The sequence below is a fragment of the Acanthochromis polyacanthus genome, chromosome 12 (genome assembly GCF_021347895.1).
Source record: "Acanthochromis polyacanthus isolate Apoly-LR-REF ecotype Palm Island chromosome 12, KAUST_Apoly_ChrSc, whole genome shotgun sequence".
NCBI lineage: Eukaryota > Metazoa > Chordata > Actinopteri > Pomacentridae > Acanthochromis > Acanthochromis polyacanthus.
Window position 1 is genome coordinate 28,098,626 of NC_067124.1, and position 25,698 is coordinate 28,124,323.

The 25,698-nt window shown below is 41.9% G+C and overlaps 1 protein-coding gene and 1 long non-coding RNA gene across 2 annotated transcripts; one reads left to right on the plus strand and one right to left on the minus strand.

The window, feature by feature from the left end:
- nr2f5 (nuclear receptor subfamily 2, group F, member 5) lies at nt 1–24,543 on the plus strand. Its single transcript, XM_022190468.2, has 4 exons — nt 1–1,247; nt 11,719–11,999; nt 15,987–16,233; nt 22,354–24,543. The coding sequence occupies exons 1-4, from the start codon at nt 881–883 to the stop codon at nt 22,671–22,673; spliced, it is 1,215 nt and encodes a 404-aa protein (XP_022046160.1). The 5' UTR covers nt 1–880; the 3' UTR covers nt 22,674–24,543.
- On the minus strand, nt 13,939–20,316 carry LOC127536565 (uncharacterized). The gene is made up of 2 exons (XR_007945599.1): nt 19,481–20,316; nt 13,939–16,311 (listed from the first exon to the last, which is right to left on the minus strand). It is a non-coding gene; the product is annotated as an uncharacterized LOC127536565 (long non-coding RNA).
- Nucleotides 24,544–25,698: the final 1,155 nt, after the last annotated feature.

Here is a 25,698-nt window from a genome sequence, read left to right on the forward strand (position 1 = left end):
CGAGGCAGCCTGCTGCTGACACTTTCCCCAAATTGTAGCTTTGACTCTTAGAGATAGGACGCACAGTCGGAGGGTGAAGCGATACACTGAAACGGCGGGTGAGCTCTCTCTGTCTGTGTTCAGACTCTCCTGCATGGATACGGAGCATCCACGCAGCTCGGAGGATATTTCAGCGGTGTGTTCGGTAAATAGATATCACGGCGCGCATTGACGTCGCTTTCCGAATCCTCTCCGTGGCACGCAACTACAAGAGGAACCGGGACTGCCTTCTCCCTTCGCTTTACACCGTTTTCAAGAGCCCGCTGGGACTAAGTGAAGCTTTCTCCGGGTAAAAAGGGGCATGTGATCAGTATTAAGTCAAATTGGCGATCGAAGAATTCACCTTGAGCGATTCCAACCGCAACACTGAGCGTCTGACTGAAGAAAGAGGACACATTGTTTGCTTTATAGTCAGTGTCATTTATCTTATTTTAAGTTCTGGGGGAAAGCAAACAGTCAGATAGCGTTTGAGTTTCAGGCTCTGACTGACTGGAACAGACTTTCCCAAGAGGTTCCACTCTGAAGAACAACGTGTTTATGGATTGCTGCGCAGCCAGGAACACCGGGAGTTGTAGGCTGAGCTTTCATGCATCGACCATGTTGATAACTTGCTGTTGCTGTAAACTTTGATAGATGTTTACGGGACGATTTCAGTCACACTGAAAAACATTTGCAGAATTAAGCTCATATACGCTCAGACTGACCTCTGGGGAAAGTGGGAAGCGCCCTTTCGCCCTCCCTCATTTCTTTTTTTTTCTCCCAAGACGTCAGGACGGATCTCTATCACGCAGTCTGACTCTCCTTCTGTGATTTAAACAGAGACCAAGTGTTTGGGGATAGCATGGCAATGGTAGTAAACCAGTGGCCAGAGAACATTTCTGCAGACCCCGGGTCTCAGCTCCAGATATGCGGCCAGGACCCCGGTGGGGCGCCGGGGACACCTAACGGTTCCACCCCGGGGAACGACGCACTTTCCGGGGACAAGATCCCCAACGTGGACTGCATGGTGTGCGGGGACAAGTCCAGTGGGAAGCATTACGGCCAGTTCACCTGCGAGGGATGCAAAAGCTTTTTTAAGCGCTCGGTGAGGCGGAACCTGACATACACCTGCCGGGGGAACCGAGACTGTCCCATCGACCAGCACCACCGAAACCAGTGTCAGTACTGCCGGCTGAAGAAGTGCCTCAAAGTCGGCATGAGGAGAGAAGGTAAGGCCTGTGAGTGTGTTATAGATGTCACTTTGAGATTGTGCCACGAATTCACAAATGTTCTGTGCGTAAAGTTGTGCGTAATTTCCATCACTATAAAATATCGATCTTAACAGCCAGTTAAGTCTGGTAGTCGGGGGTAAAATATTTTACTGTTTAAAAGAAGTGACTAACCCTTCACTGTGTGATGGTTTATTACTTTTTTTTTACACATATTACAAAACGCATATTTGCAAAAAAGTTTATACAATAAGGCGGAGGGTCCCCATTTGGAACATAACCATTTTGGACTCAGATTTACTTAACCGCGCTGATAGATTTCCTCTGCCTGCAAGAGCATAAAACATATCAGTCTAAATATGACTCTTTTGTACTTTTGAAGAATTTATCTCACGCATCTAATAAGGAACGTGCTCGCTGCAAATTTGCGCGTAAAAGTAATCGCCATGTGATGTGGAATACGCACCCCAAAATGTTCCGTGCAGTTTTAAACCTCAGTGTCTGCTGTTACGTGCAAATAATCAGTCACCACCTGCGCTGCCACAAAGCTTATTTCTCATCCATTTCCCAAATCCGTCCTTTGTCTCTCGGTTTTAATTATGCTGCTGTTTGCTCACCGACACCCCGAGCCGCTATAAGAGGATGCCGCTACATTTGTTGCATTGTGTTGAATTAACAACGGGTCAGTTGATGCCAAAGAGGAGCAGTGGAAACGCGAAGAGGGGAGCTTCCCTTATTAATTATCATTCAGCGGCGACACCTCATTCACAAGGCATGCGATGGTTGAAAATGTGGACCAAAGTGAGGAAAAGTTCATCTTCTCTGGCTGTTCTTTTGTTTTTTGTTGGGGTTTTTTTGTGCGCAATCAAAGCATCTTTTGTTTCTGAAGGTTTATAACCAAAAGTACAGGTTTGATTGATTTGGAAACAAATGGGAGTTTGCTTTTAAGCAAACTGTGCGCCTTACCAAAGCAACAAACTCAGAAGTTTGTTTAAAAAAAAATGTTACCCTATTAGCTGCATTTCCCCCTTCAGTGGACAGATTAGGGTCCACAGCATCCCCGTCATGCTCAAGGACACTCAGGCAGTGGATGTTGAAGTATAGACCGTGTCTCCACAACAACCCACAAGCTCTTTGTTCTTTGGCTGAGCCACAGTGTAAATACAAAGACGGTGGAAATACCCGCCCTGATAGAGCCGAGGTGAGATGATCCCTCAAGGGTTCTCGCGAGTGAACTCCTTTGCCTCCTTTGGCCCCGTGTGTGTGTGTGTGTGTGTGTGCACTGTACACAGTGTTGCCCGCAAGCCACCGACTCGATCATGCTCCTTTCCGACTGAAAGAACCCGAGGAAATCGCCTGACGCCCGCAGCGTATTTACTGGAAAACAAATGCAAAAAATAAATTCTCAAAATATCTGGAGAGGAGAGGGTTTTTTTTTTATCCTTCATGAAAATGAGCTCGTTTCATTGTTTGGAGTGTGAATTGTTTTTGCAGTTTTGTTGTCACTGTTTGGTTAAAACTCACACTTATTAGCAGTGAAGTTAAAAGGAATGAATCATTGCTCATTTACTGACTAGTCCACAGTGTAAACAAGTACATTAGGAAATCATAAAGTGTCTTTATTATGTGAAAAATACATTTAAATCTGTCTATTTGTCGCAATATTTTAGTTAGAGATGAAACCAGAAGTGTGTGGCTCATTGACACAACAGCAGATAATGTCTGCTGACAGAAATGAAATCTTGAAAAAGCAACAAAATTATCCCAAACTGTTTAAAGATGGCTGGCAGACTGGTTAATATGGATATTTTTTTGTGCGTAAAAGGCTTAAATGTGAAGCAGGTCAACAGAACACTGGCTCAACTCATCTGCTGGGGCATTTGAGGTCAGCCCTCAAATCCTCTTTGTTGACTGACTTCCACTTTTCAGCCACCATTTTTTGTTGTCTGGTAAGGGCAGTCTCTGCTGAGGCATATGAGACACTTTAGTGACAGTTTACAGAAGTTAAAATAATATTTTCTAATTACAAATCAGGCTGAACGGTGATGAGTGTAATTACTTTAAAATAAGCAGAACACAGAATCCCGGCTGTTTTTGAGTGATGTCATTTACATTTTATTTGTTAGAAAAAACACCCAGACAAATGCTGTACAAATAAGCAGTTGTATAAACATGAATATTTAAAGACAGTTATTTTTATTGTCGCATCTACAGTAAACTGAATCCTGCTGTATCCTTGAGTTCCAACTGATAAGTGTGAGGACTGCTGAAAGCATATGGCTGCTGCTGCTGTCTCCCCACAGGTCATACATAAGTCATGTTTTCTTTATTATTCAACAGGTTCACCTAAGGTTGTCAAGGCGACGCAATGTTTGTTCTCAGATATGATCCATATTCAAATGTTTTGAGATACTCCGAAAATGCAGCAGAAGATGTGGATGTTGAAACACAGTTTGTTGAGCTGAAAGAGTTTGGCACGCTGTTAATTATTCAGAAGCCTTTTACTTCCTTTTGAAATGTGCTCCATCATAGCATATGGGTCATAATGTGAGTGCTTTTGGATGGAGCGCACAGTTTCATCCACAGATGAAGTCGGATTTGTGCAGATTATGTTTTTGGATACCACAATTTCCTCGTGTGTATATATGAAAAAAAACAGCAGCTTGCTCTCAGTTATTAAAAATACGATTTTTAATATCACTAACATCGTTGTGTGACTCTTCTGTTTAGACTAAATAAATATTTATCTGCCTGAGAAGACATGCTGAAAGTTTCATGAGTGGACCGTGGCAGATTTAGAAGTTCTTTGCTTTCATGTGGGTTTTTTTTTTTTTTTAGTTTTGTTTGTCTCCCAAAGGGGACGTTTGACCTCTTTCTGTAGACTGCTGTGTTGAACATAATATCATTTGTTGGAGACTTTTACCCAGAGCACCTTTCAGCAGCGTGACAGCAAACATCTCAGCGCCTAGCCTCAGTAGGAATCAAACCTCTGAAACCTTGGCAGCCTCAGTGTCATTGTCTCATCGCGCAGCTGCACAGAACCTCCACTTGTTTCTCTGTCAGAGCGGTTTCTAGGCTGACGAGGAAGCAGGGAGGCAAAGAGAATCAGCCTGACAGTTCCTTTGAACTGGAGTGAACGTTTTAATTTTGAAACACCCCGCAAGGACGAGCCGCCGACTTCACCGAGACACGTGTGGCAGTTTACTGTGATGCTTTTATACGCGATGATAAGGTCAACTTGTCTGCCATGAATCAGCTGTCTGCACATGTAGTCATACACACAGCTAGCTGAATTAGCAGAGTGTATAGTGAGTGATGGAAACGGACCCAACAGCCAGAAATCTGTAATACCCACATTGAACTGCCTCCTCTGACCCACATTACGCTGTGACAAAATACCAACAGCAGCAGAAAATATAGGTCAACCAAAACTAAAACATTAATAACAGAGTGGCTGGACTCAAAGTCCAAATGTGTGAACTGTCCAGGGGCCCCTCCAGTGTGCAAATAGCCAACCTAACAGACAGCGTGTATTGACTAATCCATACTCGGTGAGCTTGTAACAGCAGGCAATTTAACACCAAAACGCTGCAGTTTGGCCTCACTTCAGCTCTGAAAACCTTTACTTATGCCAGTAATTTAGCTATTGACAAATTCCAATACTTAACCCCTGTCACCGCACTGCAGTCATTATGGCAGGCCTCTCAGAGGAAAATGACTCCCATTGACATATCATCCAGTCTAAGTGACACACTGGGGCCTCAGTTTGATATTGAATAAGTGAGTGATTCTGCTCTTTTTGTGAGGCTTTGTGTCGCAATTTGCTGAGCTCTTGTTCAATATAAAGGCGTGCTTTTATGCCTTTTCCTGCACATTGCACAGACAAAAGTAAACATGACCTTCTCAGGTGCATTTAGTCATTCATGCTAACAAGCTGACTTAAGTGGCTCGACCTGTTTTTTATGTGTCACTTGGGTCAGTTGTAGTAACACACAGTGGAGAATTTGTCGGTGCTATTGTATGTGTGAGGCACGTTTAAACCCCAAAGAGGCTCCGATCTGCTGCACACTAAAATAGCACTGCAGGGAAAGCCCTGCACATTTATATTTTAGGCATTTAGCCGATGATCTTATGTAGGTGTAGTTGAAGTATTTATAGCAGCAGAAGGAGAAGATGAAGCCATAAAGCGCCGCTAACAACTGCAGCAGACTTTTTCTGGGAGGAATCAGGAGTCGACGGGGACAACTTTGTCCTGCTGTGGCCCCGCTGTGTGGTAAATAAAGAGGGGAAGGAGGGGAGGTGGTGTGTAAATATGCATCAAGAGTCACTGGGCGAATTCGGTTTACTAATTAATTCAGGAACTGTCTCGTCAAGTCTGAGAGATGAAGACTGAGGCAACTGCAGCCGCACAGTGAAGCGACCCAAGTTGCTCACGCGAAGCTCCTCTGCCCTCCACGTCGTTGTCGGTCTCGTTCTGTGTCAGCTCTGCCTCCCGCTCCTGCACCGCCTCCGGTTCTTCTGCGCTCCCGTTCTGCTGTGTCTCTCACGTTCGCTGCATACCTCTGCTCTTTCATGTTTGACAGACAACCGGGGACAGAATCAGTCCTCTTTCGGCGTGCAGGTGGTTCATTCTCAAGAATTTCTGTTCAGAAAAGGGGAGAAGAAAGAAGAGTAGTGAAGCTGGCCAATATATTCATTTTCCTACTCTCTGTTTTCTTTAAAATATTAATTTAAGTTTGTCAAGCTTAGTCAGACTTGGTATTGTTGTAAACTAGCGGGTTGGAACAGTTCACAGCAACCTCGGACATCATGTAGAGCTGCAAATAGTGATCATTACTGTAGGTTGTTTGGTTTATTAAATGTCAGAAAATGATTTTTAAAAACAGGTCAATTAGCATTTCCCAAAGCTTATAATGGCCACTTTTTACCCCCAGCTCAAAGTTAACAGTCACAGCAGAGGAAAAAACTCAGAAAAATAGTCACATTTCAGACGCTAGACCGCTTTTCTTACCGATAATCAACATCAGCTTCCTGGGAAAGCAAGAAATCTGTGTATTATCTGTATGTAGATGAGCAAAATGTGGTAAAGAGCACTGAATACACTCTACATCCCTGTAACCACTCAAGACCTTCTAGTCTAATTAGCCTAAATGCATTTTAAATCCATATAGAAAAGCTAGTAGTTGCAGCACATAAATCACTTGAAATTGACTCTTTTATACTGAGATGATGAGAACACACTGAGAGCAGACCAGCTGCACACTTTCATATGACTTATGAAAACAGAACAACTCCAGCACAAGAAATACAGAGGAATCTAACACGGACAAGTTAGCTGTTTTTAGATGAGCTGCTGTGTTTGATGCACAAACTTGCTGCTCGACTCTTTGTCCGTCTGTTTCAACAAAATACAGCCACACCAACATCTTCTGAGACATAGTGTCAGTTAATTAATTTAGGGCTAAATGATGTTAAGTACACCATTAAATAAGTTAGACCAAGGAGTCTCCATGAGGTTGGGCCAGTTTAAAGCTGTGAAGGCAGTCCGTTGCTCCAGCCACCAAAAATAATGGATTAATCCGTCATTTAGCTGGGAAATGGTCCTTCTAATGTTGCCTGTTCGCACAGGACAGGTGGCGTACACTTTTTACAGATTTAACATGATGAAAAAACAATACTGAGAGCAATAAAAGTGCATCAAAACAGTAAAGTTATTAACTGTAAGATCAAAAACAAGCTCCTGTTTCTGTAGCTTCATCGCTTTAAGAAACACCTTTCACATCCAGTGAGCCATGGGAGCCATTTTTACTCTAATAGCAATAAAATAAAAGACTTGAAATATGAACATGCTGGAAGCAGAAAATGTTCCTGTAAAATACACAGCAGAGAGCCTGCTCTTGCACAACACCACACAATAAGGATAAATACAGTGGACCATGGACTCTGCCAGGCTGCATGAAACCACACTCCACAGTATTTGTAGATAACACATAGATAATTGTAGTTCTCTGGCAGAATTAGCGGAAAACCCTGAGCTTTAGATTAATCCTTATAGAAATAGAGTGACCCAAATTTTAGCCAGAGACAGGAAAAAAATGCGAATGAGAAACAGTAAAGTTGAGCAGTGGTGCAACAATGACACACACTCACTCACAGAGGTTGCTGCGAGGTATTCAAAGTTTGATTTCACTTACTTTCCTGCTCTGGTCGGACTCTGGCTGCCCCGCTACAGCGACCTGCAGGTCAAAGTTCAGGGCCAAAATAAAACTATGAGGGCCAGGGGGTTATTACCTCGGTGTCACCTCGCACACTGAACCTTCACCATGCATGTGTCTGTGCACACCGACGCACAGAAAATGCTGCTTTCCGGCTGTATTTTTAGCGGATAATCTCCTTGTCTTTGTATTTGCAACCACGTGTTCTATGATTTTTGATTACAGAATTTTCCAGTGCCTCATGCACACAGTTTTATGACCTGAGGTGACGTGGACACGCAGGTTTGTGTGTTTATGTTTTGCCCGTCAGTGGAAGATTTAGAAATAGAAAAGCTACTTATTAAATGCAACTATTAGACTGAGCCAAATCTATAATGCGGCTGTGTAGCCCCGGCACTGTGACCTTTTAGTCCAAATGTTGATAGACCTTAATTGTGTTTAGCTGCTGTAATTCCACTAACAGTCTGACCCAGAGGCTAATCCAGGGCAGCCAGGCAGCGAACTGTGCACTCTGCTCGCTGCCATTTGCTGAAGTGGCATTTTGAAAGTCGCAGCTGAAATGTCCCATGGTACCTCTGTTTGCATGCACTTTCCTCCTCTCCCTCACTCTCGTGCCCTCATTTCATGCCCTACCTACACGGGATGCTGTTTTGTTTGGGGTTTTAGGGATTTGTTGGCCTTTTTAAAGTGCCTTTTTCTGCCCTCAATGTGGAATCAGAATAAATTTGTTTGCCTAATAGAAATAACTTTGTGTATGCTGCAGCTTGTTCCTCCACTCGACGCTCGACAGGCTCAGTCAATTGCATTAAGCTCAGGCCACAGTGCACCAATTAAAAAGCAGGAAACAGATTATGGCAGACTCTCAAATCTGACTTTCTGCTCCTCTACCCTCGATTTCTTCTCTATCTCTCCATCTCTGACCCCGGTTTCCTTTTTTTTCTTATCCTCAGGCATCTGTTTCTATCTAATGTCATTTCTGTCTCTCTCGCTCTCTTCCTACATCCAGATAGCACATCCTTCTGTCTCTACGCTCGCCTCTTTTTCTCTTTGGACCTTTCCACAATCACCCCTCTGCCCTTTTCTCCTTTCTGTCTGTTCCTCATTCTCGTCAGGCGGCTGTAGGCGTGGAAAAACAGAGAGCGATGTGTTTCAGTCAGACGTACTCAAGTGCTCTGCCTCTCAGGCACGAGTGACCCCCACAATGAGGCTTTTGAAAAGTCAAGTGGATCAAGTAGATTCACCACCATCTGCAGGATTAACCACTAATCAATATAAGAGCAGATTAATAGCTGTGAATTCACAAATCAGAGAAGCTCTAAACAGCGGGGCCCAAGCAGATTGCGATGTAATTGAATACAGATGAATTTGATCATTTCTCTGTGGAGGTCGGGGACAATGTGCTTTACAACTTGTTCGCAGCTTCAGGGAGAAACTCAAAAATAAACCGGCCTGCTCACTCCTGTAGAAGATTTTTATTTTTTTTTAGGCAAAACCAGGACAGAGTGACAGTTTCAGGTCACAGACTGAGATATGGACAGTCGGGGAAGAGTCGTTTGAGACTGTCCTCCCAAAGAAGTCGCCAGAATGAGTCATTTCACAAGTGTCCTTTCGATGTCTGGTAGCGTTCAACTGAGGACGCCCTCTAGCGGAGGATGAAGGATGAAGTCAGAGGATGTTTTAGTGGAGTCCCAGAGCTCAGAGACTCCTCCTTACAAAATTTTACCACCGCTTTTTGAATCCTGTAATGCTAAACGCTGGCTTCTCATAATCACAATCCTCCTCTGACCTTATCGTTAAAACCACATCGTAGCTGTTTCCCGAATGCTAGCGTATTTTATCCTGAACCATAACACACTTTTATACCTAAACCTCATTGTCAGATCAAAGAACAGATTTACTTTAACCCCATAAACTTGCAGACAGCACACGCAACCTGCACATCACATCAATAAACATTGACATATTTGGTGTCGCTTGGTTCACAAAATCCATGTCTTTGCAAAAATAGCATCAAATTTCTTTCATTTCTTTAGTATTTTGCACAACAGCACCCTAAAAACACACTATCTAAAGTTGCAATGACTGTTGTACAAAAAAATCTCTGAAGGCAACAGGAATCCATGATTTTACTGTCTCTCTTCACACTGAGACTTTGACTTAGAGTCAAAAAAATATGGACATCTGGCATTGCTGGATTCAAAAGATAGCACAAATTGTCTTGCATTACTTTTGTATTTTGAACAATAGTCTAATGGCTAATTCTGGTCCTGCAGCATTTTGACAAATAGTTAAAAGATTTCAAACAGTATATAAATTATTTGTCCTGAAAACCCTTGTTTTATTTTACAAAACTCCTCAGTTTTCATTACCTTCAAATGTTGACTGTGCTGGTTTTATGTAAATCCAGATTTTCTGAGACTCTAAGAGAAAACTTTCAGGGTTTGCTTTCTGGCTACACCTCATTCATGCATATCGTCAAACTGTATCAAAAACTACTAAGCATTTTGTTTCAGGTGTTTTTGCTCCAAAGAAAGAGGAGTGGAAGAAGTTAATAGTGATTCCAAATGGTTTTTAAAAAGCACAGCAAATGATGCTATGCATTGTTTTTAAGGGCAGCTTGAAACATCATATATTGTTGTTATTTTCAAATTTTTTACAAACTAGCATTGAAACGAAATCCCTGTCTGAAAGCAGGGATTTCACGCAAAGCACCTCAGAGTACCTGAAGTGACTGAAAACATATTTCACCAGGAAAACGTAGTATAAATCGTAGCATTTTGGTCTTGATAAACTTTTACCTCTGCATCTCCTTCCTTCATGAAATTCAACAAAGACAGACACGTGTGGCTAATCCGACAGCCGTTATTTAGTAAAGCAAAAGGGGAGAACGAGGAACATCCCGTTGTGCAACGTTGTCTTTTTGTGCAACGTTGTCTTTGTGACAGACAACACCTCTCCACAGCTCAGTCTAGCGAGACTGCGCTGTTTGCTGAAGGAGACCACATTCTTTTCCAGGAACACGGGTTGACACAAGTTCACAGGGAAAACTAGTACTTTGAGGTCAACACCTTTTGTGCGGAGGTATTTTTTCCTGCACAGAGGATGGCCGAAAATTAAAGGCATTTTTATAACGCTCTTGAGTGATTTGACCTCTGTTTTCAGATGCGTTCAATTGACACAGCTGCTGTGTGTGAGGTGACAGGTGATGGAGAGTTGAAAAGCATTTTCCAAGCCCCCTCCTTCTCCCTTCTCTTTCGCCCCTCTCCCAACCTCCACCTGTCTCTTTATGTAAACCACGGCTCGCTATCTGCAGCCTCATCTCAGGCTATATTCAAACGTATTGAACTCGGCGCCTCCCTCCACTCTTCCCTCAGCCCTCGCTTTGCCCTCAATCTTGCTTTTCTCAACTTATCACCTTTCACTCTCTCCTTCTCCACCTTATCTCACCGTTTCAGCCTTTTAACCTCATTCTTTCCCCACACGTGGCCCCTCTTTGCATTTTCATTGCCTCTCTCCTCTCTCCCCCCTCTCTCTCCCACTTGCTCTGTGTAACAGTAGATGGAGTTATTAGTCAGACAGTGGGGATGACTGAACAGGTGTTTTCCAAATGGGCCTTTGAGCAGTCGCCGCATCATCATCGCTCCACAGCCAGGGGGTGGTTTGCGTGTGTGTTCAGAGCGTGGCCTCTGCGTGCCCTTTTTGCCTCAGGCTCAGCCATTTGCCAGTACAGGGGCTGGGTGGGGGGGTGTTACCGTATGTATTCATGTGTGGTGCGTGCATGCATATGCGGGTGCATAGCATATGTAGGTGTGAAGAAGTGTTATATCTTTACCAGCTGCTGCTTGTCATTACTCATTGACGCACAACAGCAGCAGAGAATGGCCTTGGCCTGGCCACTTTCCATCGCTCCACCGAGAAGGCGGGCGCTGACATATTTAGGAGTCGGAGAAATGTTGCGTCGCTACGCTTTTCGCCCCTTCGACCCCATTCTGCAGACCCCCATCCAGCGCATTTGACATGCCCAATTTGCTTCTTTCTTTTCGGTCTTCGTCTCCTCTCCCCTCTGTTGCTCCAGCAGGCTTTAGGACTCACTTTATTTTGTGCATAGACTGTGCAGGGCCCCTTTGACTGTAGTAGTGTTGCAGTACAATCCTAATGGTTTTTATTTATAGTCCGGTTTGTAAGTCATAAGCTCATCCATGAAACATTTAAATATATGCAGCAGAATTCTGACTCTTATGTGTCTTTTCAAACAGCTGTACAACGAGGACGTACATCTAACTCTCAGAGCAGCCCAGGACAGTACCTGACCAACGGTACCGACCCGTACAACAGCCAGCCCTACCTGTCCGGCTTCATCTCCCTGCTGCTGCGTGCCGAGCCCTACCCAACGTCTCGCTACGGGGCTCAGTGCATGCAAGGAAACAACCTTGTGGGCATCGAGAACATCTGCGAGCTGGCGGCCAGGCTGCTGTTCAGTGCTGTTGAGTGGGCCAAGAACATCCCCTTCTTCCCTGATCTGCAGCTCATGGATCAGGTAAGTTGGCCGCTGTGTGCCGTTTCAACCTTAATTCAACTTGTGAAACTTAGAAGATCTGGTTTTCCTCCAGTGAGAGAGCCACTTCACGGTCATGTCATTACATCGCTACATACGTCTGTTCAAAGACCAGTTTTATTATTGAAGCTCCCTCTAGTTTATGCTGAACTGTAGGACCACCATGCAAGGAGACCGTTTGTCTGTCCCACAGACCACTGCCTCAAAGCTGATCATTATTCATCTCATTTCTCTGCTGTTAGATGTTTTAAAGAGCCCATACCTAGAGTCCAAGCCAAAGTGAATTTTTCTGGCCACAAAAAACACTGCTCCTTACCTGTCTGAAATGCCTGGTTTAAAGTCAGAGTTTGTCTTCTGTTATCTATCTCTGTCACCATGTAACACATTTGCATACTGCCCGCCTAGCAGCTAGTATGTCACACAAACGAAGAATTACCATCATCCTCATAGTCCACTATTGTTTCCTCTGCTAGAGCTGCATCCTGTACACATAAATCTGGGGTTACTAACTAGCATTGCCATGCTTTTGACCAATCAGAACAAATTGAATGTTTTAAGAGGAGGGGGCATAAGGAAACAGAAAATGGAGTGCTTCAGTAAAAGGATGGAAAGGGGTGCTTCACCAGTGTACAGTATGAGAAAAATAATGTTTTGAACATTAAAGCATTCAAACATATTCTCGTAGACCCAAAAAATAAAATTATAAACTTGTAAATGTGCACAATATGTGCTCTTTAATATCAGCTACTAACGTTTATGAATGCAGTCAGGGTGAATGCTGGAGCTAAGTGGCTACTGCCGATATTAAACCATCAAGTGGCAAGGAAATGAGACTATTAATGACCTTATCAGCTTTCCACACATTCCTAATGTAATTTTACATCCACGCTGAAGCTCTGGTTTTTCTTGTACTTTGGAATAGGCAGACTAGCTGTGCTTTAGTCAGGCCTAATCCAGCCCCTGACGTAAGCAGCTATTCCTATGTAACAGTTCTACTAATGTTTCTTTTTTTTTATTTTACTCTCATGTTCAAAGAACTTTTTGGAGATGTTTATCATTTCAAATAGTGCTCCTCTAAAGTTAAAAGTTCACTGAGACAGTGTTTTACCTGCAACATTCAAAGGATGTTTGAGGGATGTTGTCGGGGCCACAGATTATGTTACAGGACAACAAAGGAAGAAGGTTGTCAAAAATGTTTCCGAGATGTTATCAACGTCTCAGATATATATATATTTTTTTTATCAAAGATTTCTGTTATGTAATACATTAACAGAGAGAGAAAAAATGATGTCTGCAATATTCCAAGGATGTTTTCAGGGATGTTGTGCAGCTAATGCATTGGAAAAAAAGTTTTTCTTTAAAACATTATTGCAGTGTTACACAGCATTACACAATAACAAAACTGCTGTATTTGGCAAGTATTTTAAGAATGGTAAGAATAATTCTATCCTACCCTAAAGAAGGAAATTCTATAAACTTAAAAAAAACACAAAACTTCTAAAACATTACCAGAACTTTGCAGAACCTTCTCAGAACTTTTTAGAACAGAAAATATATGTTTTTAAAAAAAAAAAAAAAAAAACATTCTAGCTGGATTGGATTTAGACCAGTAAAGATTAAATGCTTCTGAGAAAAAAAATTACTTTTTATGCTTCATGCTAAGCTAACTAGCCTCTAGCTATAGTGTTTTATGTATAAATATGCATAATATCATAGTTCCAAAATTTGACGTTATTACTGTAATAAAACCTGCACAGGAAAACATCTCTGAAAAGGATTTAAAGCCATGAAATAATTCAGTTTTACTGTTCAATTGAATGAAAGCCAAAAGAAAGCTGTAATCCACTGCACAACTACAGTTTCATAAGGGAACATAAATTCTTTGACATCTCATCAAAAGCAGCAAAGAATTGAGCCATAAAACAGTTGAAAATGCTTTATTTTTATTTTCTTGTTTTGGTAATCGTCACTTAGTGGCATATAAAAAGAAATCTGTGTACTTATTGTTCAGTGAAGGCAGAAATATGACCCGATAGACCCGACATCAATCCTGCACATGTAGATTTACACCAGCTGTAAAGTCTTGGCACAGAGTAATCGCCTGACCTATAAATATTCACATGCACCTTTGGCAGACACAGTCATTGCAAATATGTCATGCTATAGCTGTACCACATCATTAATATAGCATTAACGTCAAGTCAACATGTAGTATATATCTGTCCTTTTCCTCTCAGTGAGCACTTAAACCCACTTTTTCCAACGTGTTATCAAAAGGCTCCATTCCTCTACTCTGTAAAGTAAAAATATTTCTGACCCACTTTAGTGTTTTGAAATTGTGGTCACCTCTGGGAAACTCCTTTTCCATCAGGTTTTTAAATTATGCTGTCAACCCATTCGTACAGATTACAGTGTTTCCATATTGTATAGATTAAAAGCATATTTCTCTTTGCACTGTCTTAAGACAAGCTGTTGCATCGTCTTGTGTTCCTTGCTGCCTTTCAAACTAACAACAGACACTTCACCAGAATTTCCCTCGGGATAAATAAAGCTCTGTCTCATCTTCTTTTGTCTGTAGTTTGCACTTTCAAGTAATGTCACCAAATTCTGATCATGTCCTATAGAAGTTTGGATTATTGGATGTTCAATTCATCTTGTGCCTTTTTTCACTTTGGATTAAAATGTATGTGTTGCTATCCAGTTTCAAATTAGTGCTTGGTGTAATTGCCATCCAAAGCCTGCTGTAGTGTCTTCCCTGTAAACAAATATCTACATGTCAATATGCAGAATCTGAAGGAGAAAGGGCAAGATTTTGGTACCTAAGGTTTTCATGTTTCCCCCCATTGGAAACCTGAATAGGGGTTTTGGTAGGATGCAGATAAACAGCACTGTGGCGAATAAAGAAGGCTGAACATAATGGCCAAAATGCAATCTTGAAATCATCAGCTTTTGCCTGAAGGTGATTTTACATCTTCTTTTTCTTTTCAAATGTATCTGCCTTTAAAAAGAGATTCACTGAAATGTCATTTACATCTGGAACAGAAACTCTTAACCTGCGTATCTGTTATCTGGATATCCCCTGGCTGCACTTAAAGCCCTGAAACCTTGGCTGCTGCCCTCAGAGTCTAAGTTATCAGGCGGCAGACAATTGGATCCCAGATGGTTGTACTGTAACTAGAATGTACATGAAGTGCTCAAATATAGAACAATTCTCAAAAGAATTGTCACACATTTAATTCTTCATTTTCATCAGGCACATTTTGTCTTCATTAGTTGCTTGTTTGTATTTGAAAGCAAAAATCTCAACTCCAGATTTGTCAGCCACAGATGATGTAAAAGGCCCATGTATATCTTTTGGGGGTTTCTCACCCTGTTATATAGTTGTTCTTTTGTGCATGTTGAAGGTCTGCAAAAAGCTCAAAATCCACACTGAATGTAGTATTTCTGCTCCTTATCTGCCTGAAACACCTTGTTTGAACTTCAGGTTTTTCTTCCGTCACTTATCTATCTCACAGTGTAACACATTTGCATATCGGCTATAGCTAGGAGCTAGTTTGGCCCTGAAACAAAGAATGAGCTGCTTCCTCACAGTCCACTATTATTACCTCCATAAAGCCACTGCTGCTAGAGCTACATCCCTACACTCTGAGATCTCTGGTTACAGAGTATAGCCAACATTACTTCACTTTTGTTGACCAATCAGAGCAGCCTGGACTTTTTGGAGGGATCCTTCAAAGAGACAGGAGCTAAAACCGAGTGTTTTATAAGAGAAATGTGTGTCTTTGAATTTTAAAGCATGTAAACAGATTCTAGAAGGCCACAAAAATGTAATGACAAATTTGTAATGCATGCAATATGAGCTCTTTAAGTGTGATTTTAATTTTTTGAGATGCTCTGCCAGAAAAAAAGACATGCAAACCATCATGGTGGAGGTTCTGTAAAAATCACTCTCAACTTCCTGTGTTGTAGGTGGCGCTGCTCCGTATGTCATGGAGCGAGCTCTTCGTCCTCAACGCTGCCCAGTGCTCCATGCCGCTTCACGTGGCCCCTCTGTTGGCGGCGGCCGGCCTGCACGCCTCACCCATGTCGGCGGAGCGCGTGGTGGCCTTCATGGACCACATCCGGGTCTTCCAAGAGCAGGTGGAGAAGCTGAAGGCACTGCAGGTCGACACGGCTGAATATTCCTGCCTCAAATCCATCGTGCTCTTCACGTCTGGTGAGTTTGAATGTATCAAGCGGAGGAAAGACTATGAAATGTTGTCTTGTTTCTGGAATCTAACACTGGAACAGGATTCTGGTGAAGGAAAGGAGAAATTCATCACCCAGATATGTAAAATCTGATCATTACTGTTTTGATGTAACCTGTTCAAATCCCATTTGTATTGTTTCAAGGCAGAACAAACAGATCCATCCACATTCACAGACTGTATGTTAGATGAGTTAACGGGTCTATAATGTATTAGGACAAACTCTTCATAAGAAAAAAAAAATGGGTTCGTAAGAAGGTATGCAAAGACGGATCTTGTGTCGCAGGACAGACATCTCAGCAAAATATGTTGTGACAAATTTAAATCATAAGTCAGATTCTATATCAGAAGTAAGCAAAGCACTTTTAGACAAGTCCATAAGCAGACTCAGGTGTTAATTCATCACTGCTGAGAGTAGTAAACAGGAACTATGTCAGACCTTTCATTAGTTGTGTTCTCTACACCTGCTTAGAGAGGATTACGAGCACATTCTGATGTCACGCATAACACCACCTCTCTCCTGTGAGCAACTTCACTATTGCTTGGGCTGAATGGCAGGAATTACCAGGCGACTAAGCGAACTACTGCTGGCAAAAGAACATTCTGTTAATTGGTTTATCCATGTCAGCAGGGACATTTTATTACAGGGCATCGTGTAAACAACTTAACCTGAATCATTGAAGTGGTCAGTAGGTTATTCTGTACATTTAAACATAGTAAAGGCACTTGATAACAAAAAAAAAATTTGTTATGTAGCCACACAGCAAGATACAACCAGTTACCTCTGTAATAAATAGTACATGGGAACAGATGTCAGTTGATTGTTAATTATTTATCATAAAAATATCTCTGTTTATCCATTACTTACACCAGCAGTAGGTTCGACCCCAGAACTCTTTTGCTGTCGGGTGACAGTGCTAAAATATCATTATATATTAACAACATATTGCTGATATAGATTCATTTAAACTGTAACTGAATACTGTGTTGGTGTTGTTTTAAGCTATTCAAACCCAATCAGACAGTTGGTAATATGAGATTTAAGATAGATTCAGGGTCAGAGTTAATTGATTAAAAGAATAACTTGCTTTGGTTTGTTGTAAAATAAACAACTTTCACACGTTATGGCAATTATGTGTTGCCTGAGTCACCTTTTGAGGAATGAATCGCATTAACATAAAGACTACAACAGCACCAGTGACAGATTAATTGGAAGTATTGATCCACCTGATTGGTCAATAATCATCTCTTGTTCACAAAAATTAAGATCACCTTGATGTCTTCCTCTAATCATCGATTAAGCCCCTAAAACCTCATCGCAGTGCATGAAAGTTTTTTTTAGGCATGAAAACTAATCCCTTCTATCTGTGACATTGCCAGCTCTCACTCCACTCACATCTCGGCTGTTCGCTGCAGCTCAAACACACCAGCAAACACTGTAAAACTACAGCCACATGGAACTGAAAACCGATTTTGAAAAAGAGAATGATACAGAAATTCTCACCCTATGTATGAAAGCCCAGAAGTCATTAGTACCCTTGAGATTCAACATGGAAAAAAAAAAACACCATATAGACACATTAGCAATCTTCAAACTTACATAAGCAGAATACTACAAATTCATGCAGTTTAAGTCATCGTTTCCTGTCTTTTCAGTGCATAGAAGCATTTTTTTTAACCCTAGCACTGCAGGACAAGTAAGGTACTTTAATTCATGCCAAATGCATACATGAACTTTTGAAAATCTGCTGGACAGCAAATGCACACCAGGATTGACTGTGACAAGAAAAGGTGAAGCACATTTACAAAAGAGACACCTGTGTGTGAATCGCAAAGAGCCTGCGCTTAACCCACAACCTTTTCACCTCTGCTGAGCCTGACCGAGAGCTGACCTCTAATGCTGCAGCAGATATCGTCTCATTGGCTCCATATGTAAATGCTGCTGCTACAGTCCTCCTGCTAGTCAGTCATGGTCTCTGCCCTCCATGAATTTGGCTGTAATTTGATCTCTGTCATACTGTACAAGGCAGCTATTGACTCTATTTTAAACCTTATTTTAATGCAGTTAACATGAAACTTTTAACTCTATCTTTGTTTCAATTTCTACACATGTAGCTAACTGCTCACAGGATTTTGTGGGACAGACGTAAATTATTCCTACTTTTACTTGATACCAAAAAATATATAATTTAAGCAGAGACGGGTCTGCAAGTTTAGTTTTAAATTTAATTTCATACTCAAGCTGAAGAGATTAAAGAATTCTTATTCTAGTCAGTACTCAATAGCAAAGACAATGTCTTGTAGGAACAGATTGGACTGCATTCTTCAAGGGTCTTGAGCCTCTCAACCTCACATTATGCGGCAATATGTCCTCCCCACGGAGCTGCAGACTTGGCTAAATCAGTATATAATGGCCTTACGTCTTGACAAAACCCCTGAGATGTGCATTGTTTTGATCCGGTTTATACACAAACCCTGTTGAGGTTTATCTCAACAGTCACTGGGCTCCAGTGCCAGCCAAAATACTGTCACATCTGGGATCCTTCACCGAGAGATCATGCTTTGTGACCCAGGGGGAAACGGATGGTGAAGACGCCAACACTGAGATGTCTCTCTTCCGTGTTTCTTCATTGCATTTTCCCATCTTTTTCTCTCTTGCACGGCTTGTCAGGTTCGCTCTGCGTGCGCCTAGCGTCTCCGCCGCGTTCTCCTCTGTGAATGTGGGTGGCTGTGGAGCCACCTCTCCCTTCTCTTTCCTGCTTTCATCAGCCATCTCTCCTTCATGATCCCATCTATTATTGAAACCAGTTATCCACCCCTCCTCCCTGTGCTCCCCAAACCCCAAACTCCAAGCTGAGCCCAGGCCCCAGGACCCCTGCCCCCACCATAGGAGTTGAATTATGTATGGTGTGTTTCAGTGAGAAGGAGGATTCGCCATGACCTACATAACCCCTGTAGCCCTGAGCATCCCATGTGACTCCCCTGTATGGGCAGATGCACATGTGCACACATTGGAAAAAAAAAATAGAATAAAAAAACTGCACGTCTTGCCAAAAGACTCTCGAAGACAATGCATTTTGTGAAACACGCAGACTTGAGATGTGAATGTAATGGAGGCAGACACGCGCACACGAGACAGACCTGTTAATAAACCTGACTCCTGCAGACCTGGGAGGATGACCTAACAAGCTCGGACAAACACCAATTGTCTCTCACCTCCCTCTGAGTCCCCTCCCTGCGCTCCCCCTGTGAAGCCCAGTCCCATCAAGCCGCATCAGAGGGCAGTCATCTCAGCGCTGCCACCCCGATCCCTCACCCCCGCTGACCTCGTGTGTGCCCAGGGATCAGACAAAAGAACACGGTGCTTGGCGTGGAAGAGCGCCCACAGAGCTGTCGCTTCGGCACGCGAAGTGGTTTCAGTCGCACAGACAGCTTCACTAATCCCAACCAGCCAGTGACTGCCTTGTCACGCAGGACCCAAAATGGCGGCCTGACAAAAAACGAAAAAAGTCCAGCTGCCCCCCAAGTGGATGGAAATACAGCCAAAGTGGGAGCAATTATTCACCCAGAATGTTGAGAATGGCGGCCACTGGAGGTGAAGAGGGTTTGACATGCTTGATTAAAATATGAGGTAAATTAAATTTTCTGTAGTGTGGAACCGGGGCCCAGCAGGGCAGGGTTTACACAGGGGACAGATCAAAGTGTGAGATGACAAAGGGGACTTACGATGCAAGGTGACGGGTTAAAACACGGGCCAACGCTTTCAAACGAAAAGCTTGAGAATAAATTGCCCTCATCGAATACCTGTCTTCCAAACGTGGGTTCACTGAGGGGGCAGAGCCAAAGAGCTCTTCCACTGAACGTACAGTATGTGGCGGCGTACAGTAAAATGGGTCTTTGTTTTGAGTTCACACATCCCTGACCTCCTTTGCTAAATCCCCCGCGCTCTCCCCTCCACACACCGGGTGCGAAAAGTATCACGCACAGTGTTACACACTCTCTCGGTCGTGCGAGACTCCTGCTATGGTGGGGGCCGGCAGAAGGGTAGATATGAGGAGGTGGGAGCCAGAACACGACCTCCAGCTGAGGGGAAAGCGAATGCTGTAGTGTGCTATGAACACAGACCACAGGGGTGAAGTAGATAAGTATCTCTGCAGTGACAGCTTCAATTTTTTTTTCAAGTTTGAGCAACAAATCTGTGACTTGAGGAATTTGAAAGGAAAAAAAAGCTCTCCATTGCATTTTATTTCTCCTCTGTATTGTGCGTCTTGCAAAAAAAATAAAAAGAAGAGTTTTGTTCATTACTTGACTGGTTAAAAATTCTATGCCAATTGGATTGTAAATTATCAGTCTGATAATTCCTGTAATTTTGACGGATGGATCAGCTCAGTGGTCAAAAGTGTGTTAGTATTATTCAGTTAAGACTTTAAAGAAGTTATTAATGCCTTTATTACCTTAGTTGGTCCCACTCTTTTCATCTAAGAACTGCTCAGACTTCAGACTCTTCTCATCGACATTACATCAAAGTAGAGGTCTGCCATTATGTTTTCTTGTGTTGTAACTTTTCTTCTTAATAATTGTCTTGTACGGCACTTTAGTGTAAGTCTTGTGGGTTTTTTTAAATGCGCGTTAGATAGATTTTTGACATCTTGACATAATTAACGTGGGACATCTGGAGCAAAAAGGCATGAGGATTAGTTATTTTCCCCTTTACTTTATCTGCCTATGGGAAGCTTCCCATTGCCTTGATGGAAAGAATTTTTGTCCTGTCACTTTTTTTTTAACAATCATGTTTGTAAAAATTTATCCTGTACAAATCATTGGAATTTAACCCTCTCAACTCCAAGTAGTTTCTGTGCATTTCTTTGCTCCTGCTACATTTTTCTCACTGTGAGCTCACTGAACCTCTAGAAACAACACAGCCATTGCTAGGAGAGAGAACTCAAAAATATTCTTTGTGCTGTATGACGCAGCCTTTATGTCAGAAATTATTAAAGAGAAAACCTTAATTTCTTTGATTATTTATTTTAAGAAAAATGGAAATGAGCATATACATTTTTCCAAGCACTCACAGAAAAGACATGGTGACTGAAGATACTGTTAATAATTTACGACATAGTTTTTAAATTGGTCTCCATACTCTCCTCGCTATTCTGTGTGAACACTGCCTGCAGTTCATCTGAAAAGTACCGGCATTTTTGTCATCTGATTCAATAGTGGTGTCATGGTCGGTGCAAATAGTTAATTTTTTCAAAATTTTCAATGAAACATGCAAGATAAAGTGATTTAAATTGTGATTTTGAGCTTAAATTTTGTTTTGTTGTTTTTTTATCTTATATTTTTATCAGTCTTCTTATCTACTATCTCTGGTATGTTGGATGTCTTGTGTGTATAGTATGCTGCTTGTGTTTATTATGTATACTATTTTTTGCATGTACAACTTGTACACAGATGCTCTGGCACAAATGAAGTTCCTATTGGAAAAATAAAGTTGTTTGAATTGAATTAAATTTGGTTAACTTCACTGAGGGAAAAGGTTAGCAGGGATGATTCGTCTAAGGATTGTTGGGAAGTCACAAACCCAGTGATCCTTTCTATTTTTACAGAAAATGCTTTACCAATAACATGCCTCTCAAATCTGCCACTGGCTTCAGAGGTTCTAACCTGACATTCAGAACATTGTGTATCAGATTCTAGCTTGTGTGTTCTCAGTGGCTCAGGTGGTAGAGCGGGTTGTCCAATGATCAAAGGGTTGGTGGTTCGATTCCCGTTCTCGCCTAGTCATCTGCTGTTGTGTCCTTGGGCAAGACACTTTACCCGTCTTGCCTCCAGTGCTGCTCTCACACTGGCGTGTGAATGTCGGTGGTGGTCAGAGGGGCCGTAGGCGCAGATTGGCAGCCACGCTTCCGTCAGTCTGTGGCTACAAATGTAGCTTACCACCACGAGAATGTGTGAGTGAATGAATAATGGATCCATTGTGAAGCGCTTTGAGTGCCCAGAAAAGTGCTATATAAATCTAATCCATTATTATTTTGAAGTCTTACCCTTTCATAAATAACTCATCCTAGTATTTTCTTCCTCTCCTCCAGATGCTATGGGTTTGTCAGATGTTGCCCATGTGGAGAGCATCCAGGAGAAGTCCCAGTGCGCCCTGGAGGAGTACGTCAGGAACCAGTATCCCAGCCAGCCGAACCGCTTCGGACGCCTCCTCCTCCGCCTGCCGTCGCTGCGCATCGTCTCCTCTCCGGTTATCGAGCAGCTGTTTTTCGTGCGCCTGGTGGGCAAGACGCCCATCGAGACGCTGCTCCGCGACATGCTGCTCTCAGGCTCCAGCTACAACTGGCCCTACATGCCCACGGTGCAGCGTGAGCGGCCCCTCTCCCTCCACTACAACGAGAACGGGCCCTGAGCTGGAGACACCGACGAAGAAGAAGCTGTGGAGGGGGGGAAACAGTTCAGGTTGGCCCGAGTACTCATCCATCCATCCTTCCTTCCCTTCATTGTTCTCAGCTTTCCCAGTGGAGGCGTCTCCCTCACCATTCCACCCTAAAGACTGACAATACGATACGTCTCGGTTAAACACGCCAGCCAGTCGCACACCATCGCCGATGCAGAGAGTTGGCGGCCCCTCAGCGAACGGCACAGTCTACGTTTGAGATGTGGAATGAGATGGGCAGGTTGGTGGAATGGGTGATTGCGCAGTTCACCAGCAGGTCTGTTGGACTCACTTCAGATGTCAATCTCAAAAAACCCCCGATGCAAACAGTCGCAGCCAACAAAATTACTTCTTGGTGCTACACCGACACTCACACAGGCTGCATACATGCAATGGCGAATACCGAGCAAGGGCTTTGTTGTGGGACGCTACAGCCGAGAGCACAAGGCCCTTTGTATATTTACCAGTTTTTGAGAAGAAAACCAGAAGCCATTAAAAAAAAAGACAAATGCCAAAATGTCTTGAACTTTTGCAGATCACATGTTTTATTGTGTGTTTGTATTAGCACTGTTTATATGGAGAGAAAACTCATGATTGTGTCCATATGTACAGTATATCATGGATTCATAGGCATCTAAGGCATATTAGGGTTTAATGGGAAAAAGCTCAGGTTCAGAGGGTGGGACAGACTGACAGACAGACAGACATGCCAATACTAGAACAAAATGAAAGGCCCAGCAGATTTTATACTTATCAGCATCCTGCGCCAAAGCTGAAAGATGCATAATGTTTGGAATATTTTTGTGGTAGTGTTGGTGATGGGGGGAAAAAAAATCAACGCTCAGTTTGTCTGTAATTGTTTTGGGGTCTCAGGGGGAGAAAAATACAAATAAAAGCTTAGGCACTTGCATTGTAAATTAGTCAGAACCTACACTTACTCACACGTGTAAAATCACAGCACTGGTAGATTTGCTCTACTCCTCCCCCCAATGGATGGACCTGCATTTTTCCTTATTCAAAAAGCTCATTATAACTCCCTCCATGATCTTATCACGGGAGTGACACAGGTCGTCCTCTTTATTGTTTTTTGGGTTTTTTTTTTTGTAATGATTGTCAATATTGGACCTTTTAGACTGGGGGAGGTGGGGAGGGAGGGAAGGGAGGGAAGGGCATTTTACAAAACTAGCTGTACTTGCCTTAGAACAAAGATTTTGTCACTGAGCATTTATCTTATGACTGTGCCATAATCTCTCGTTACCTGTTATAACAGGTATTATGTCCTGACAGGAGTGGAACTGAGCCCACGTGGTGCAAGTCACTGAAAAGTGATGCAAATTGCAGATATTTTTAATGCAATCAATCGGCGACTTGCAAGAAGAGACATTTCTGCTTTAACATCATCAGCACTTCCAGTTTTGAAACCTCACGCGAGCTCTTTTCCAATTCCTGGTGATACTGTCGTGTAGGGAAAACCCCCTAAACTCATGTCATTTGAGCTTATCGTACCGATACCATAGAATAATGTATCACTAACCTCTGAAAACCTCAGTCTATGTTACAATATTATCCCCGTTGGACTTATGACTGTGACTTAGCTTAGGACTATTTTAAGTTGTTTTTTTTTTCTTCCCCTCCGTGGAAGCAAGTTTGTTTGTCTCACATTTCCAACATGGCATCAAGTATCAAGTATTGGTATTGGAAAAGCCACCTGGGACCTTAGAAAGCTGTCTGTTGGTAAATAAATTCACAGAAAGTTTCTATGAGTTTGTTTTTATCCCCTCTACTTTTTGTTTGGAAATATGGATTATCCATAAATAAAATAAAATTCTTTTGTTCACACTAAGTCTTCTGCTGTCTTTTACTGTCTTTTGAATGAACATGTTGAGCTGCAGGCACACACTGATCATTGGGAATTTGGGGAAATTTACCAGTGGACTATAAAAAAAATTATATTTTTAACTGACATTTTTTGAACATTTTTTTTTTTTTTTACAGATTATTTCCGAGTTTCATTAAATTACAGATAGCTAGCAAAATTATAGAAAAAAAGTAATAACTTACAAGTCAGCTGTGATTAAAACTGTAAATAACATTCCCATCAAAAATCTCTATTTTTTACAAGGTGTAATTTGTTTTCATTAAGATTGTTTTTTTTAACTATTTAAAACAGGAAAATGCATAATAAGGATTACAAAATGGCAAAGAAATAACTTATTTTTTACAGAATTTTCCAGATAAGATCTAGTAAAATCATCACCACAAATGTATTACTTTACATGTTGACTGTAACACAACCAGGTTCAAACTGTACACATGCCCACATTAAAAATCTGTATTTTTACAAGTAGTTATGTTTGTTTTTTTTGTTTTTTTTACAACATCTGACTATTAATTTCGATTTTTTTAAATTAACAGTTTTGGCACTTTATAGAATTAAGTTGTTAATACTTTCAAGCTTTTACATAGCAGGTAGCAGCTATTATCACAACTAAAAGTGTCAAAAGTCAAAAGTATCAGCAGTCATTGCCGCAACACAGATAGAAAAATAAAATCTGCAAATAATTAGCAATTATTTGTCTGCATTATTTTACCTGCTCCATACCCTGAATTATAACCAGTTGTTTTTACAAGTTTAAATCACTTTAAAAGTACAAATCAAAAATAAACACAAATAAGAGCAAGCATTTTTCAATATTTTCAAAAATTCTGATAATAAAGCAACTATCAGCGTCAAATTTGGTGTCAGATGATCATTACATTAATTCAGCTTAGAAGTTTTGCTTTCTGTACATGCAAATATCAAGAAGAAAACCAAGGAAAGTAAATATAATTGCTTTACAACTGATCACAAACAGTAAAATTGAGCAGTGTGTACATGTGTTTGTGTGTTTTGTTCTGTTTTTTAAATAATTTTTGTTAATCAATAAACACATCAGCTTGAATTTGGTGCAGCAATTTCTTGGGCTGGGCTGCACAGTGTCGTAGTGGTTAGCTCTTG

Bases quoted from the DNA above. Each gene is read 5' to 3' on its own strand.
- nr2f5 (XM_022190468.2), top strand. From the start codon at position 881: ATGGCAATGGTAGTAAACCAGTGGCCAGAGAACATTTCTGCAGACCCC. The intron at 1,248-11,718 runs GTAAGGCCTGTG...CTTTTCAAACAG, and splicing joins AGTCGGCATGAGGAGAGAAG to CTGTACAACGAGGACGTACA. The intron at 16,234-22,353 runs GTGAGTTTGAAT...CCTCTCCTCCAG, and splicing joins CATCGTGCTCTTCACGTCTG to ATGCTATGGGTTTGTCAGAT.